The sequence below is a fragment of the Rattus rattus genome, chromosome 10 (assembly GCF_011064425.1).
Source record: "Rattus rattus isolate New Zealand chromosome 10, Rrattus_CSIRO_v1, whole genome shotgun sequence".
Lineage (NCBI taxonomy): Eukaryota > Metazoa > Chordata > Mammalia > Rodentia > Muridae > Rattus > Rattus rattus.
Genome location: NC_046163.1, coordinates 73,496,260 through 73,513,330, shown reverse-complemented (window position 1 = coordinate 73,513,330; position 17,071 = coordinate 73,496,260). Strand labels below are relative to the sequence as shown.

General features: G+C 37.2%; 1 protein-coding gene across 1 annotated transcript in view; it reads left to right on the top strand.

Annotated features, from left to right (window-relative positions):
- LOC116911503 (contactin-associated protein like 5-2-like) overlaps positions 1-17,071 on the top strand; it is a 193,946-nt gene that overhangs the window by 159,740 nt on the left and 17,135 nt on the right. Inside the window, exon 2 of the mRNA XM_032915490.1 lies at positions 2,866-2,970. Coding sequence (XP_032771381.1) covers positions 2,866-2,970 — 105 coding nt within the window. The remainder of the gene's footprint in view (positions 1-2,865; positions 2,971-17,071) is intronic.

Sequence of the window (17,071 nt, the reverse complement as noted above, 5' to 3'; positions counted from 1 at the left end):
ATATCCAAGTTAATAAAGATGAAAAAAATAGAATACTGTTTTGCTATAAAAAAAAAGAATACAAAATACCAATATGTGGAAAGATGAAGGGGTAATGAGACTAAAAAAGCTGATAACATAGGCTTCAAGGATGGTCAGAGCCAGGTGCACAATACTTATAAAGGTCATATGGAAATAATATCAGAGACAGAAAATACATTGTCTGTGTATGAGTTTGTGTGTGTGTGTGTGTGTGTGCATTTGTTTTCATGTATATTTATGATCTACTGTGGATGTGTACAGATTTGCAACAACATATTCATTCTGGTATCTGTCTCTGTTAGTGGAGGTCAGAGGTCAATCTTGAGCATCGTTCCTCAAGACATTGTCCACCTTGGTTTTCAAATTAGAATCTTCATTGTGCTGGGCTGGTTCACACAAAATTTGTTATTCAGTTATTCAGTTATTGAGATTCACTGTCTCTCTCTTCCCAGTGCTGTGATTTAAAGAATGGAACATAGTACCCAGGGCTCTACCTGAGTGGTTGAACTCATGGCCTTATAGTCACAGAGCATGCACTTAGCAAATTAAGCTGCTGTATCTACAGCTGGATCTGTTGTTCTGATGTTTCTCAATGTCAAAAGATTAATAAGGAAATGCAAGGTCTGCTTTGTATCAAATTTGTGTGTATGAGAAAGAAAAACATATAGATAGATAGATAGATAGATAGATAGATAGATAGATAGATAGATAGATAGATAGATTAGATTAGATAGAGGTAGGGATTAAACACATGTTGTGTGATGCACATGAAACTCCCTACCACTATCCTGTGGTAGGAGTAAAGCAGCCACATGATCCATGTTTTCCTGTTGTCATGTCCCATCCTCAGAGACCCCAAGTGCCATTAATGTGATTCTTATGATTTCCTGCGCTAGCTGACATATGCCTCTATTTCATCCTTGTCAAACATTTTTAGATGTTTGCATTAGACTGTTAGCTTGGTGGGGTTGCTAATTGTTTGATTGACTAGTCCATAATTCTTTCATCATTCACCATCCCACTCTTTCCACAAAGGTTTGCTTGAGTTCTATTATGCAGTAGATTCATCATTAAAGACCCCCACACCCTAAAACAAACAAACAAACAAACAAAAAACAGAAAAACATAGCCTATGTCATGGAATCACTACAACTCATTGATTACTATGGTCCCTAGCCTGGGAGAAACCTGAAACCTAGTTTACCAGATGATTTTTTTTTTTTTCCGAAGCTGGGGACCAAACCCAGGGCCTTGTGCTTTCTAGGCAAGCACTCTACCACTGAGCTAAATCCCCAACCCCGGCACTAGATGATTTTTAAGCACACTTCCCAAACAAGAATTTAAGCCTCACATTTTTAATTATTTTTCCTAAAGTTACCTATAACACAGCTTTGGAGGAATTGACTGGATAAAAAATAAAGATCTTATTTAAATGTTCTTTTCAAATGTCAGATAAGTTCCCCCAAAGTGTCTGTAAAACAGAAAATTTACCTTGAGTGGTACATTTCAAATATGCTCTGAATAAGATCTGTTTAGATGTTATTCAGTCATTTTTCAATGTCCCAGAAAATTAATCGTGTACAAAATAAAAACTGAAAAAGAACGTTAGCTTGGTGGGGTTGCTAATTGTTTGACTGGTCCATAATTCCTTTATCATTCACTATCCCACTCTTTCCACACAGCTTTACTTAAGTTCTAGTATGCAGTAGATTTATTGTTAAATATAACTCCCCCACCATCGCCATCGAAAGAACCCCACAGACTACCTCATGGAATCACTACAACTCATTGATTACTCCATTCCCTAACCTGTTTTGTGCTATTATGACAATATCTGAGACAGAGTAACTTATAGTTAAAGGCTGTTGTCTGACATTTCTGGAGGATGAGAAGTCTGATATCAAGGTGACAGTATGTAACAAGGCCAACATGATGAGACATTATGTGAACAAAGGAAAAAGAATGAGAAACTGAACTTCTGAAACACTTAACCCACAATGAGAGTTCAAAGATCTGCCTCTTAAATTGGTTTCATGGCAATTAAATCTTAATGATAGTTTTGATGAGCAGAAATGTTCAAACCAGTTATGTATGTTATATGTGCTAAGTCTGGCCAGCATGTCCCTCCATCTGAAATCCTATTGCCAAGGATAAGTGTGAATTTGGAGGGCTATAACCCTGTTGTCAAGACATGCTTTTGTCCATGGTCTTATCTTGTTAAGTATTATCAAATAAGTCTTAGAATGTACTTCACTAGGGAAGGCTAGAAAGTTAGCTATTGAAGTTCCTATCCAGCTCAAGATAGTACAATCTATGAGACTGTTTTCTTTTATTTCCTTTAACATAATGAGCACATGTGTAAGTAGCACATTTCCTACTTAATCACACACAAGTTGGAATACAATATTCAAAAGTATCATATTTTAATAGACACACTAATTGAAAGATGAAGATATGACAATAAATGATGCTCTGTAAGAGTCTCCCTTCTCATAGACTAAACACAGACACGCTGTGAGGCTTTGCTCAAATACTCAACTAAAGAAAAGGATAGGTAGCTGGTCTTTTAACCCAAAAAATCTTCCTGAGAGTTTTGCTTATGCTATTTACTGGTGCTGTGAGCTTTAACCCCTGCAACCTTAATTTCCCCGTGAATGAAAGGAAGTCATAGCACGTTATAGGGTTATGAGAAATAATTCCAAAAACACACACTGAAAACATAGTTCCCAACCTTTTCCAGGCAAGATACTTGATAAAAGAGAGTGTTTACATTTTAAGTTCCCACTTTGTAAAAATTTTCTTCCGCATGTAATCTGAACTTTATTGCTCTTGCCATCTTTTCAGACAACTGTGATGACCCATTGGCCTCCTTCCTCTCACCAGTTGCTTACTCCAGTTCCTCAGATATCACTGGAAGTACCAGCTCAGCTCAACTGAATTGGAGAATGGGTAAGTATAGTGACTCTTTCTGAAATCCAAGTATTAGATGTGGACAAGGTGTGTGCTAAGGAGAAAATTTCTTGTTCTGTCTATACAGGGTCTCTTCCAATGTCACAGTCCAGAAATAAATCTGAGAGGTTAAGTCTATAGCAAAATGCTTCCCATCATGTAGTAAATAGTCAATGTGTTCCCCCAATAATATAAACCTCTAAGGAATTCCTTGTGTAGTTTTTGTTGTTGTTATTGTTTTTGTTGTTATTATTGTTGTTATTGTTGCTGCTGCTGCTGCTGTTGTTATTGTTTGAGGTACCAACTTTGGAATCCAAAGCTTCATGAATATTAGGAGCATGCTCTCTCATAGGAGCTAATAGTCATCCTGTGAAATTCTTTGTGTATATGAACTTCTTTGTGTACAGACAACATGTGAGTGTATAAACATGCCTGCATGTATGCAACTGTAGGTTGTGGAAGGGATTGAGAACAACCTTGAATGATATTTTTATGTGTCATACACCCTTATGAGGAATGGTGTCTCATTACTTTGGAGCTTGAAGATTAGGCTGCCTGACTGTCCTCCAGAGCTGGGACTACAAGCATGTACAACTATGGCTGTTTGATTTTTAATATGGGTTCTGTGGGATCAAACTCAGGCTCTCATTGTTTGTATAGAAGTACTCCATCCATAGAACCATCGCCAACACTATAAATTTCCTTTTTGGTTATAGTAAGAAGTATTAGAGGATGTTATTTTTTAAATATTTGTTTTATTATGTACATTTTATATGTCAGAATAAATAGCTACCAAAACATGCTTTGTGATAAATTAATAAACTGTTCATTAAAATACTTCAATACATTTAATTTTACTGTTAGACTAATATTACTATTTAAAGCATATATTGAATATACTTAATTTAAATAAGAACACAAAAATATAATCATAAAACATAGAAAATATGAAGGGTCAGTACTCCATCTGGTAAAACTAGAGTACTTACACTTGACTAGTCTGTTATGCAAAGTAAACTCAACCAATATAATGTTAGATATTTAGCTATATTGATTTTTGTGATGTATAGAGATTAATATAGAGAACTAAATTATCTCTTTTTGTGAACAATTTAACCTATACAATTTTTAAATCTGATTACTATTATAAGCTTTTTCTTGATGAAAAATACTTGAGTGCCCTGGCTAGGAATATGGTTCAGGGGGAAAAAGTACTAGTCTCATAAGCATAAGGGCAGAGGTTCAGAACCTTAATTTTCATGTAAATTCCAGGAGGGTGTGGTAGTTGCCTGCAGTTGCACATTCAGGAGACAGAGACAAGCCATGCCTAGAGCAAGGTAACCAGCCAGACTAGTCAAATAGTAAGTTCCTCACCTACAAGAGAACTTGCTGCAACATATCAAGTGAAGAGCAACCGAAAAGTACCTTTAAAGTTTCCCCCTTTGTTCCTTTGATTAAAAACACTCTGACCAAAAACAACTTAGTGGAGGAAGTGTTTATTCAAGCTTCCAGATTCCAATTCATCATCCTGGACAGGAATTCAAAACAGAATCTGAAGATAGGCTGCTTGCTATTGCATTACCTCTAACCAAATATCTCACTCACTGCCAAGAATGTATAGCAGAAACCATGGAGTTGTAGAATGATCCCTGATGTTTACTTCCTTAACAAACTTTTTAATAGAGTAACCCTGTCTGGGAGTGTGCTACTCTTCCTACTTACATTAACAAAAATACCCACTTAGACATGCCCTTAGGCACAAGCTAGTCAATTACTCAAGGAGCCTTTCTTTGGTGACTCCTGACTATGTCAGATTGATGGTTAAAGCTATCTAGGGTAACACAGATAGCAACTCTGGGCCTCTTTACACATAAATGAGTATATGTACATCTGCAAACATTCATACACACACACACACACACACACACACACACACACACAAACACAAACGAGCTCTCCTGTGCTCACATATAAACACACCATATACACAAGTGTGTGTGTGTGTGTGTGTGTGTGTGTGTGTGTATGTATAATTTTATAGGGAAATATACTATATCCATTGGTCTTTTCCCATTTGTGCTTTTCAACTGTATGTCACATATGTTTATCAGGATAACTATCTTGTATTTTTCTATATTGATGTACATTTGCATTCTAAAATGCATTGTAGTCAATTATTGACTATTGCTATTGTTATGTTGCCCTTCAATGGATTTAATTCATTTATACATTATGATTTTTGAGTCTCCATCAATTCTGATTTATAGATTTGTTTTTACTATTGTAGTTTATTTCATGATATATGTTACAAGATTGTTGTCATAATGGTATCTATAATCAAAAATCAGAGTCATAATTTTTTTGAAAGTTCATCTAAGAATACAGATTTTTCTCCCTATTTATTTGGAGGAAACAGGTAAAGAATTGCTTATGCACTGAACATGAGTGTTTCTTTCAACTGTTCCCAAACAATACTGTACAGCAGTTATTTATTTAGAATTTACAACATATTAGATGGTAGAGAGAATCACTTTTCCATTATTTTTATACCAAAATCTTGAACATCTGTAGGTGTGAAGCAGAACTTTCTGGATTGAGCCCTTGAGATGCCAACAGATTGTACTACACTGAAAGGGGAAAAATATCTCATCATAGCACAGTAGAGAAATTACTGATGTAATTTTTACTCTAATATTGGTATTTGATAAACCATAGTTCCAAATTGTATTGTTTTAGGCAGATTATCTTATTATTCCATAACAAAACTATAGTAAGATATGAATAATAACATTTTCCCAATAAATAGAGTTGCTGAACATCAAAGAGTTGCTGAACTTTCCCAACAACATACAGTAGGAAAAGGAACATACTTGGGCCTAAACACAACTGAAATGAATTCAAAATTTAGAATGCTCACTACTGTTATAACCGTAGCTTGATTCGTTAAGAAAGCTGCAAGGGAAATGGAGCATCACACAAAATGACTGAGAAACTAACCACCCAGAACTCACACGCCATCTGTGAAACTGTGGTATTCCATGGGCATCAACAGACCACTTGTTAAGCTCAGATTTATATCTTTGCATCTCTGGATGATACCTGTCTTGCAATATCACCTGGAGAACCAGACTGGAAAGCCATCTTGAAAAGAGCTTCCCACTGCAGGACTGAAACTTGAGAGTCAGGCAGGGAGGTCCCATTTTGATTTCAGGAAATAAACACATGCTGAGACATTTTAATACCGTTCTAAATGTGCTTCACAAGACAATTAGTCTCATTTTTTCTCAAATTCTGAGATACCAGATCAACAGTGTCTGAGAACTCTGTATTCATTTCTGGGGAGACTGAGAGTCTAATTTTAGGGCACTTACCTCTCTACTAGACAGTACTTCTGTAATGATTAAATATACTTGCCCTTTTCTGGCTTGGTGAAGAATCAGAGTTCTCCACCTCCAACTAGTGCATGTGAAAGAGGAGTTTGACTCCTAGTTTCTCTTTGTTAGCCTCTAAATAGAGAAGACTGAACAGAAGCTAAGTCATGAAATCTGGATACAGAGACTAGAACTACTCTTCTAGACCAGTGTACAATGTACTGTCAAGACTTTCTGTTCACAGTGCCTCATCTTTCCTTAGAGAAGAGCAAACAAGAGCTCTAGGAAAAACAGAAGTCCTCTCTCTCTCTCTCTTTCTCTCTCTGTCTCTCTCTCTCCCTCCCTCCCTCCCTTCTTTCCTCCCTCCCTCCCACCCATGTGTGTGTGTTTGTGTGTTTGTGTGTGTGTTTGTGTGTGTGTGTGTGTGTGTGCATGCCACATGAGTGTATGTCTGAATCACCTGGCCACTTCTGCCAGTGACATTGCCCTAATCATAGCACTGACGTTTTGTGACACTATTGAGCAAGTGCATATACAAAATATTTCTGCAAGTTTTCAAAATGCAACCAGAGGTACAAGCCAATAGTTTATGACAAGTAATGAATAGTCAGTGCCTCTGTGATTATTCAAGAGCACCTCTTATGTGTTAGGCATTGCACTAGAACCTTCACACATGATTGCTCAAAACAAATAGGAATGCTATTTATAAAAAGTTGATGATTTGAGGAGATGACTCATTTGGCTAAGCGCCTGCTTCACAGCATGATGATCTGAGTCCATTATCCATATAAAAATCCTGGACAGGTAGCATTTACAGTAACCCAAGCTTCATGAAGTGTAAATGGAACCAGGAGGATTCCTGGGCCTTATTGGTCATATAGTCTAACGAAACCAGAGGACTACTATTTTGATGAGAAACTTGCTTCAGAAGACATAAAAGCATGATAGAGGTGATGAAAAGATGGTTAAGTCTACTTATTTACTCTTCCTGAAGATGCCAGCAGTCATAACCTGTGGATCACAAACACCTATAACTTCAGCTTTAGTGGATGTGTGCCATCTTTTGTCCTACACAGGCATGTCACACACATGTGAATAGACACATATAGACACATACACATAAAATTTAAATAATAATGAAATAAACAAAATTTAAATAATAATAAAATAAACACTTTAATAATTAGCTTGTATCTTCTTGTAATAATTATTTAATCTCAAATTCAGGTTTCTACCCACCATTGATTATTCAGTTCCCAGAGAAAAAACACACTTTTATTCTTATAATAAACTCTAATCAGCACTTGACCTAGGCAGGTGTCTACCCACTTTGTTATTAGAATCTATTTTCACATCAAGAACCCTTGGATTATAACTTGCTATGATCCATTTAGGCTGCTCATAACTCCAACTGGCTAGCCCTTATGGCCTGACGCTGGCTTCCTCTTCTTTTACCCTTCTCTCTCCCTAGTGGTCTCCTCTAACTCCAAGACTGAGAACCCAAGAACTCTGTCTTTTTATTCACCAATCACAGATAACTTGAGAATGGGCAACTGCCTCTGTAACTCTCCAAGCTCCAAGGTGTTTGAGCCTAGATTCCTGTTAACTAAAAAGAAGAGAGAACAGATATCTCGGCTATAGGTGACAGAGCAAGTACACTTCTACTCTGCTCTTATTTTGTCTTATTTTTCCAGGGATTTCATGGCATCTTCTTACAGGGATGAGTATTATTCTGCCCCACTAAGTCCAGTAATTAAAACACCAGTCTCTCTCAGAGACATCCTTGCAGACAGAACTAGAGACAATATTTTACCAGCTATCTTAGTGTCCTTTAACCAAGTCAGACTAACACTTGTAACTACCTATCATCATTATCTTAATTGATGTCAAAACTCTACAAGGCAGACTTTATTAGCTAGCATGTAGTTTACTGGTATCAGATATTTAATCTGTCCTCAAAAAAAAAAAATAGAAAAGAAAAACCTTATGGTTTGCAAGGACAGCTGATTTGGTCCGGACAACTGAATAATAAGGAAGGAGGCATGTTATAAGGGAAACAACAACCTTCATAATAGTCCCAAATAATATAAAATACCTCAGTATGACTTTAACCAAGCAAGTGAAATCTGTATGATAAGAACGTCAAGCCTCTGAAGAAAGATACTGAAGAAGACCTCAGAAGATGGAAAGATCTCCCATGCTCATGGATTGGCAGGATACATATAGTAAAAATGGCCATTTTACCAAAAGAGATCTACAGATTCAGTGCAATCCCCATGAAAATACCCATCCAATTCATCAGAGAGTTAGACAGAAAAATTTACAAATTAATCTGAAATAACAAAAAACCCAGGATAGCTAAAACTATCCTCAACAAAAAAAGAACTTCTGAGGGGATCGCTATACCTGAACTCAAGCAGTATTACAGAGCAATAGTGATAAAAACTGCATGGTATTGGTACAGAGAGAGACAGACAGAACAGTGGAATAGAATTGAAGACCCAGAATGAATACACACACGTATGGTCACTTGATTTTTAACAAAGGTGCCAAAATCATCCAATGGAAAAAAGATAGCATTTTCAGCAAACGGTGCTGGTTTAACTGGAGGTCAGCATGTAAAAGAATGCAGATCGATCCATGCTTATCACCCTGTACAAAGCTTAAGTCCAAGTGGATCAAGGACCTCCACATCAAACCAGATGCACTCAAACTAATAGAAGAAAAAGTGGGGAAGCATCTCGAACACATGGGCACTGGAGAAAATTTCCTGAACAAAACACCAATGGCTTATGCTCTAAGATCAAGAATCAACAAATGGGATCTCATAAAACTGCAAAGCTTCTGTAAGGCACTATTGTTAGGACAGAATGGCAACGAACAGATTGGGAACAGATCTTTATCAATCCTACAAATGATAGAGGGCTAATATCCAAAATATACAAAGAACTCAGGAAGTTAGACCGCAGGGAGACAAATAACCCTATTAAAAATGAGGTTCAGAGCTAAACAAAGAATTCACAGCAGAGTATGGTTGAGAAACACCTAAAGAAATGTTCAACATCTTTAGTCATAAGGGAAATGCAAATCAAAACAACCCTGAGATTTCACCTCACACCAGTGAGAATGGCTAAGTTCAAAAACTCAGTGACAGCAAATGCTGGTGAGGATGTGGAGAAAGAGGAACACTCCTCCATTGTTGGTGGGATTGCAGACTGGTACAACAATTCTGGAAATCAGTGTGGAGGTTCCTCAGAAAATTGGACATTGAAATACCTGAGGACCCAGCTATACCTCTCTTGGGCATATACCCACAAGATGCCCCAACATATAACAAAGACACGTGCTCCACTATGTTCATAGCAGCCTTATTTATAATAGCCAGAAGCTAGAAAGAACCCCGATGCCCTTCAACAGAGGATTGGATACAGAAAATGTGTTACATCTACACAATGGAATATTACACAGCTATCAAAAACAATGATTTCATGAAATTCATAGGCAAATGGAAGGAATTGGAAAATATCATCCTGAGTGAGGTAACCCAATCACAGGAAAACACACATGGTATGCACTCATTGATAAGTGGCTACTAGCCCAAATGCTTGAATTACCCTAGATGCACAGAACACATGAAACTCAAGAAGGATGACCAAAATGTGATTGCTTCACTCCTTCTTTAAAAGGGGAACAAGAATACCCTTTGCAGGGACTAGGGAGGCAAAGATTAAAACAGAGGCAGGAGGAACACCCATTCAGAGCCTGCCCAAAATGTGGCCCATACACCTACAGCCACCCAATTAGATGAGATGGATGAGGCAAAGAAGTGCAGGCTGATAGGAACCGGTTATAGATCTCTCCTGAGAGACACAGGCAGAATACAGCAAATACATAGGAATGCCAGCAGCAAACCACTGAACTGAGAACGGGACTCCTGTTGAAGGAATCAGAGAAAGGACTGGAAGAGCTTGAAGGGGCTCGAGACCCCATAGTAACAACAATGCCAACCAACCAGAGCTTCTAGGACTAAGCCACTATCCAAAGACTATACATGGATTGACCCTGGGCTCCAACCTGGGTAGCAATGAATAGCCTAGTAAGAGCACCAGTGGAAGGGGAAGCCCTTGGTCCTGCCAAGACTGAACCCCCAGTGAACGTGATTGTTAGTGGGGGAGGGTGGTAATGAGGGGAGGATGGGGAAGGGAACAGCCATACAGAAGGGGAGGGGAGGGGTTAGGGGAATATTGGCCGGGAAACTGGGAAGGGGAATAACAATCAAAATGTCAATAAGTAATACTTAGGTTAATAAAGATGGAATAAAATAAAATAAAAATAAAATAAAATAAAAAGGAGCCCTGGATGCCAGGGAAAGGACATAGTGTTTTTATCTTGATGTCTGAGATTTGTTTAGGTTTTCTTAACATGACCTACTTAGTTATTTGTGCTACAGTTGCAGTAATTAACAAATTCCTTCTGTGTTATGCCATCCAGCTTTCCACATGAGTGTTAGGGATTGTTATTTTATTTTCAAGAAAGACGAAGTCCAAGTTGGAAAAGTCTCCTTTCAATGAAATTCTGTTCTGTAGTCATAGAGGCGCTCAGTGGTTACTGGTCACTGGCATTTTCTGGAATTATATGTAAAAAATCTGTTAATTCCAGACTTTGCACTTATGACATCCCAATCAAGGACTCCACTCAAGTCTAATGCAATTAACCATTGAGTGTATTCAGGTAACTTTCAGAACTGTGACTAAGAAGCTACATACAGCAACATGGATGATTCATTAGCAGTGAAGCACTGAAAAGTCCAGCTTTATCCCCCAGACAGCTCAGCTGATTTCAAAGTCTTCTCTCTCCAAATGATTATTTTGGTATAACATCTGAGAGGGGCCTTGTAAATATTGGAGTTTTCTGGAACTTTAGAGACATGTGAGTTTTGCTTACTTCTTGAGAATCCTAAGCCTTCCTCTTATATTAAAGAAGGAAATTTTAATTCAGTGTTGTATTCAACAAGGTATATTCTTGCACTCAACCTGCTAAACCATTGTAAATGGAGGAGTAATTTTTATGTAAATTTTGGGCATTAATTTAAAATACTTGAATCTCCTTGGAACCACATAAAATTTACTAGGTACTGAACAGGTGTAAAATATTTTTCTTCCAACATATAACAGCACCATTGAATATATTCAAGTCTGACTACATGCAGGAAGAAGGTATACAGCAGGTAAATATATAAATGTATACTAGCATACAATGTTTGTCCAAAATGAGAGGGAAAATCCAGGAAGGCTGTGATCAAAACCCAAGCAATATAAGTGTAATGTGTTCCATTGGTGACAAAATCATTTCTTAAAGCATAAAAGTAAAGTAAAGTAAAAACAGTACCACTACTGCAGCTGTTGTGTAAATCAAGACCCAGAATTCCAGTCCAGGAATTGAGGACTAGGTTGTTAAAGTCTCCCTTAAGCTCTCAGTATTGCTATCTCATCAGTGAAGGGGATTTAGCAAATGGATTATGTTCCTTCTCTTCCATTGCCCCTCAAACCTCTGTTTAATTTCACACAAGGAAAATGAAAAGCAAGAAAGAGCATTAATCCCTTCTGAAATTACCTGGAAACTACACTAAGCAGATGCCAGTGGCCATTAACTTAGACAGCCAAGTCATTTTATGTAATTAAGGCTTAGGAAGGATCACTGTGTGTCAGATGTGATGTGATTGTGACAAGAAAGATTTAAATGGAAAGATTAATTCATCTGGGCTTTCACAAACACTGGCAATAGGAAATTCAGGAGCTGCTGGGCAAAGATTAAACTGTCCATATGTGGCTTAGATCTTGACAATTAGGGGAAGAATTTAAGTTTCCCTGTGCAATTAGAAACAAGGTGATCATACAGCTCTTACTATCCATAAGAGGAAGAATATTCATGGCTCTCTTTCTAATGAAACAGTTTATAAGTAATAATCCTTAAGATTATCACTTGAAGTTTTAAGTCTTCTTCCTCACTTAAATACATATTATTAAGATGTGGATATTTAGAATTTCAGATCATATACCTGTGCTGTGACAATTTTGTTTAAATGAAGATTTTGATTATTTTATATGAATGTATTAGAGAGTTCTTGAATCTTTTTTTTGGCACAGAATACACAAACATACACACATGCACACACATACACACACAAACACACAATACTATACACCACATATTATGAAACACATACACACCAGACACTGGATAAATAATAGACCATACTACCCCACACTCACTCACACACACCAGAAATTCCACACAGACCATACACACGCATATACACACATTATACCACCCACACAAAACCAGATTACAATATAGCTCACACATATCACCACACACACAGACACATACACACACACACACACACACACACACACACACACACACACACACACACACACACACACCGTTTTTCTCAGGCAATACTAGTCACCCATGGAGGACTTTAGAAGTTGCTTTTAATTTTGAACCATTTTACTGTGAAGGGATGGGATTGGAAAGAATTTGTGAATCAGAGTAAATTATTGTGGTTGCCTCATATGTGAAGTAAGAGTACTGAGGACCCTATAATGGTCTGCTTGCTAAATGAAAGCTCCAGGCTCCCATATAAACTGATTGCTGCTATGTGATTTCTATTTAATGTGTTTTAAATAGTTTCAGACCTGGGGATGTAGTTCAGTTGGTAAAAGGCTCATAACATGCAGACAGGGTAGGATCCATTTCCCAGCAATGAATAAATGAAATATGTTACTATGACTATAATTCTAGCACATAAAATGGAGGTAGAAATTAGAGGATCAGAAGTTCTAAGTCATGACCAGTAACACAGACAATTTGAGGATAGCTAAAGATCCTGTCTCAAAAACGTACAAACAAAAAACAATGATGTAAATCATATTAGTAGAAATTCGCCAACCCATTTCCTCTTCTAACATTCATCTCTCTAGGGTTTACTTTCATCAGTACCTTACTGTTTTTCTCTTCTAGCTTCCCCAAAGTAGAACAGGCACATTATATATTTTTTTTTCTTCCTTTTGTGGCCTCATATTGTTGTTCTCATCAGTGGAAACAAGTGCACCCCTTGAGGAATGGGGCTTCAAGAGGAATAGTGGGATGAATCTTTGTCACAATTAGAGGTTATTAATGTGGACAGATAGACAAATAGACATCAGCAATGGAAAGACTCTGAAGAATAACTGAGACCTATATAGTGACATGGAGGTCTCTCCTAACTCTCTTAGGAAGAAAGAGATTTCACAGCCCAAACCTGCATGCAGACAGGATCTCCAGTTCCAAGGTAGAATCACAATGTGTGGTCACCAATACCCACTTTACACATAAACTCACTTCTGCAGAGGAGAGATCTCAGCATCTGGATGTCAGTTACCTAGGAACTCACATGCAATGTTTTAGTAGTATGCTTGTGGGTATCTGAGAGAAAAGAAGGCAGCTAAAGATACTGTGACTCAAGCAGCAGCTAGATTCATACATCATGTTCTTACATTCTCCTGATCTGCTGGATCAATAGATTCATAATGCTTTTATTTATTCCAGAGAGGGATACACTATTCTAGAATACTTCTGAAATATCTGTGTCTTCAAATTTTACTGCTATGTGTTATTCACCATAGATTTAAGTGATAAATGAGCTTGGGAAATTTTGAAATTGACTGAGATTTTCTGATCAAGGAACTTTAGCCCTCTCTTTTTTAGAATAAAATCAGTATTCTTAAATAATTCTTACTGTTGTTTCTCCTCTCAATTTCTATTTTCTTACTCTTTTTCTCTTTTCTTTTCTTTTCTTTTCCTAACTCCTCCTTTTCTTCCTTTCTTTGTCACTTTGACACATGTTTTTACTCTATAGCTCAGGCTAGCCTTGATTTCATGACTATTCTCCTGTATCGGTCTCTGAGAGCCAGGATTACAGACCAAAACAGAATCCCCAGATCTGAGAAAATTTTTAAGCAGTCATATATATATATATATATACAGTATGTCAACAGTCTGAGGTTTGTAAGCAGTTAGGGCTACTTATGTTGATTAAAAGAAAGAAAAGAACACGATTACTAAACACTTTTGTTTTCTTAGAGGTCTGTGGTTTAATATTTGTCATGATCAGAAAGAAAACAACGAGCCTTGTGCCTCTTAAACACTCTGCACTGTAAAATAAGTCCTTACTTCCCTCTACTGGAGAGCACAGAACACCTTGTATTAGTATTAGTCATGTACCTCACAGTTGGAACTGAATAATTTGTTATAATAAGCATTGCTTTGGCGATATTGTCATATATGTACCTGCACCCACACCACTCTGTGTGTGTGTGTGTGTTTATCATCCAGGGACAAGAACCTAGGGTTTCATGCATGCTAGTCAATTATTCTAGGCTGAGATATACCTTAAACCTATTTGAATGCTATTTTTTCTTTTTTCTTTTTTATTGGATTTTTTAAGATTTTCATTTCAAATGTTATTGCCTTTCACATTTTCCTGGACATAAATCCTCTATCCTATCACCTTCCCCTTTTTTTATAAGGGTGTACCCGTGCCAAAAAATCCCCTGTTCTTGCCACATCAGACATTCCTCTATACCCGGGGGGGGGCGGAGGTCCAGTCTTGGTAGGACCAAGGGCTTCTCCATTCATTGGTGCCCGACAGGGACCTCTTCTACTACATATGCAGCTGGAGCCACGGGTCAGTCCATGAATAAAATTTGGGTAGTGGATTAGTCTCTGGGAGCTCTGGTTGGTTGGCATTGTTGTTTTGATGGGGTATCCCATTTTTAATAGGGTTATCTGGCTCTCTGGAGTCTAAATTACTGAGTTCATTGTAAATTTTGGATATAAGCCCTCTATCAGAAGTAGGATTGGTAAAGATCTTTTCCCAAGTTGTTGGTTGCCCTTTTGTCCTAATGACAGTGTTCTTTGCCTTACATATGCATTGGAGTTTTAAGAGATCCCATTTATCTATTCTTGATTTTAGAGCATAAGGCACTGGTGTTTTGTTCAGGAAATTTTCTCCTGTGCCCATGTGATTGAGACTCTTCACCACTTCTTCTTCAATTAGTTTGAGTGTATCTGGTTTGATGTAGAGGTTCTTGATTCACTTGGACTTAAGCTTTGTGCAGAACTATTAGAATGGATCGATTTACATTCTTCTACACCGTGACAGCCAAATGAACTAGCATCATTTGTTGAAAATGCTATCTTTTTTTCCATTGGATGGTAATAGCTCCTTTGTCAAACTTCAAGTGACTATAAGTGTATGGGTTCATTTCTGGGTCTTCATTTCTAGTCCACTGCTCTACCTGACAGTCTCTGTACCAGCACCATACAATTTTTATCACTCTTGCTCTGTAATACTGCTTGAGGTCAAGGACGGTTATTCCCCCAGACCTTCTTTTATTGTTGAGGATAGTTTTTACTATTCTGGGTTTTTTGCTATTCCAAATGAATTTGCAAATTGTTTTTTCTATCTCTATGAAGAATTGAGTTGGAGTTTTGATGGGGATTACATTGAATCTGTAGATTGCTTTTAGCAAAATGGCCATTTTTACAATATTAATTCTTCCAATCCACGAGCATGGAAGCTTTTTTCCATCTTCTGAGATCTGCTTCAGTTTCTTTCTTCAGAGACTTGAAGTTCTTGTCGTACAGATCTTTCACTTGCTTGGTTAGAGTCACACTGAGGTATTTTATGATATCTGGTACTATTGTGAAGAAAGTGATTTCCCTAATTTCTTTCTCGGCCTGTTTATACTTTGAGTAGAGGAAGGCTACTGATTTCCTTGAGTTAATTTTTTACCCAGCCACATTGCTAAAGTTGTTTATCAGGCTGAGTAGTTCTCTGGTGGTATTTTTGGAGTCACTTAAGTACACTATCCTACCATCTGCAAATTATGATATTTTGATTTCTTCCTTTCTAATTTGTATCCCTTTGATCTCCTTTTTTTTTTCTGATTGCTCTGTGTAGGACTTTGAGTACTAAACTGAATAAGTAGGGAGAAAATGGACAGCCTTTTCTAGTTCCTACTTTTAGTGGGATTGTTTCAAGTTTCTCTCCATTTAGTTTAAAGTTGGCTACTGGTTTGCTGAATATTGGTTTTAATATTTTTAGATAAAGGCCTTGAATTTTTGATCTTTCCAGGACTTTTATCAGGAAGGGGTATTGAATATTGTCAAATGCTTTCTTAGTATATAATGGATGATTATGTGTTTCTTTTTTCCTTTTGGTTTGTTTATAAAGTGCATTATGTTAATGATTTCCATACATTAAAGCATCTCTGCAACCCTAGGATGAAGCCTACTAGGTCATGATGGATGATCATTTTGATGCCTTCTTGGATTTGGCTTGTGAGAATTTTATTGAATATTTTTGCTTCGATATTCATGAGGAAAATTGGTCTGATGTTCTCCTTCTTTGTTGGGTCTTTGTGTGGTATAGATATAAGCATACTTGTGGCTTCATAGAAGGAATTGGGTAGTGCACCTACTGTTTCTGTTTTGTGGAATAGTTTGGACAGAATTGGCATGAGGTCTTCTATGAAGGTCTAATAGAATTCTGCACTAAACCCATCTGGTCCTTGAATGTTTTTGGTTGGGAGGCTTTTAATAACTGCTCATATTTCTTTAGGAAGTATGGGATTATTTAGATGGTTTACTTTTTCCTGATTTAACTTTGATTAACTTTTGTT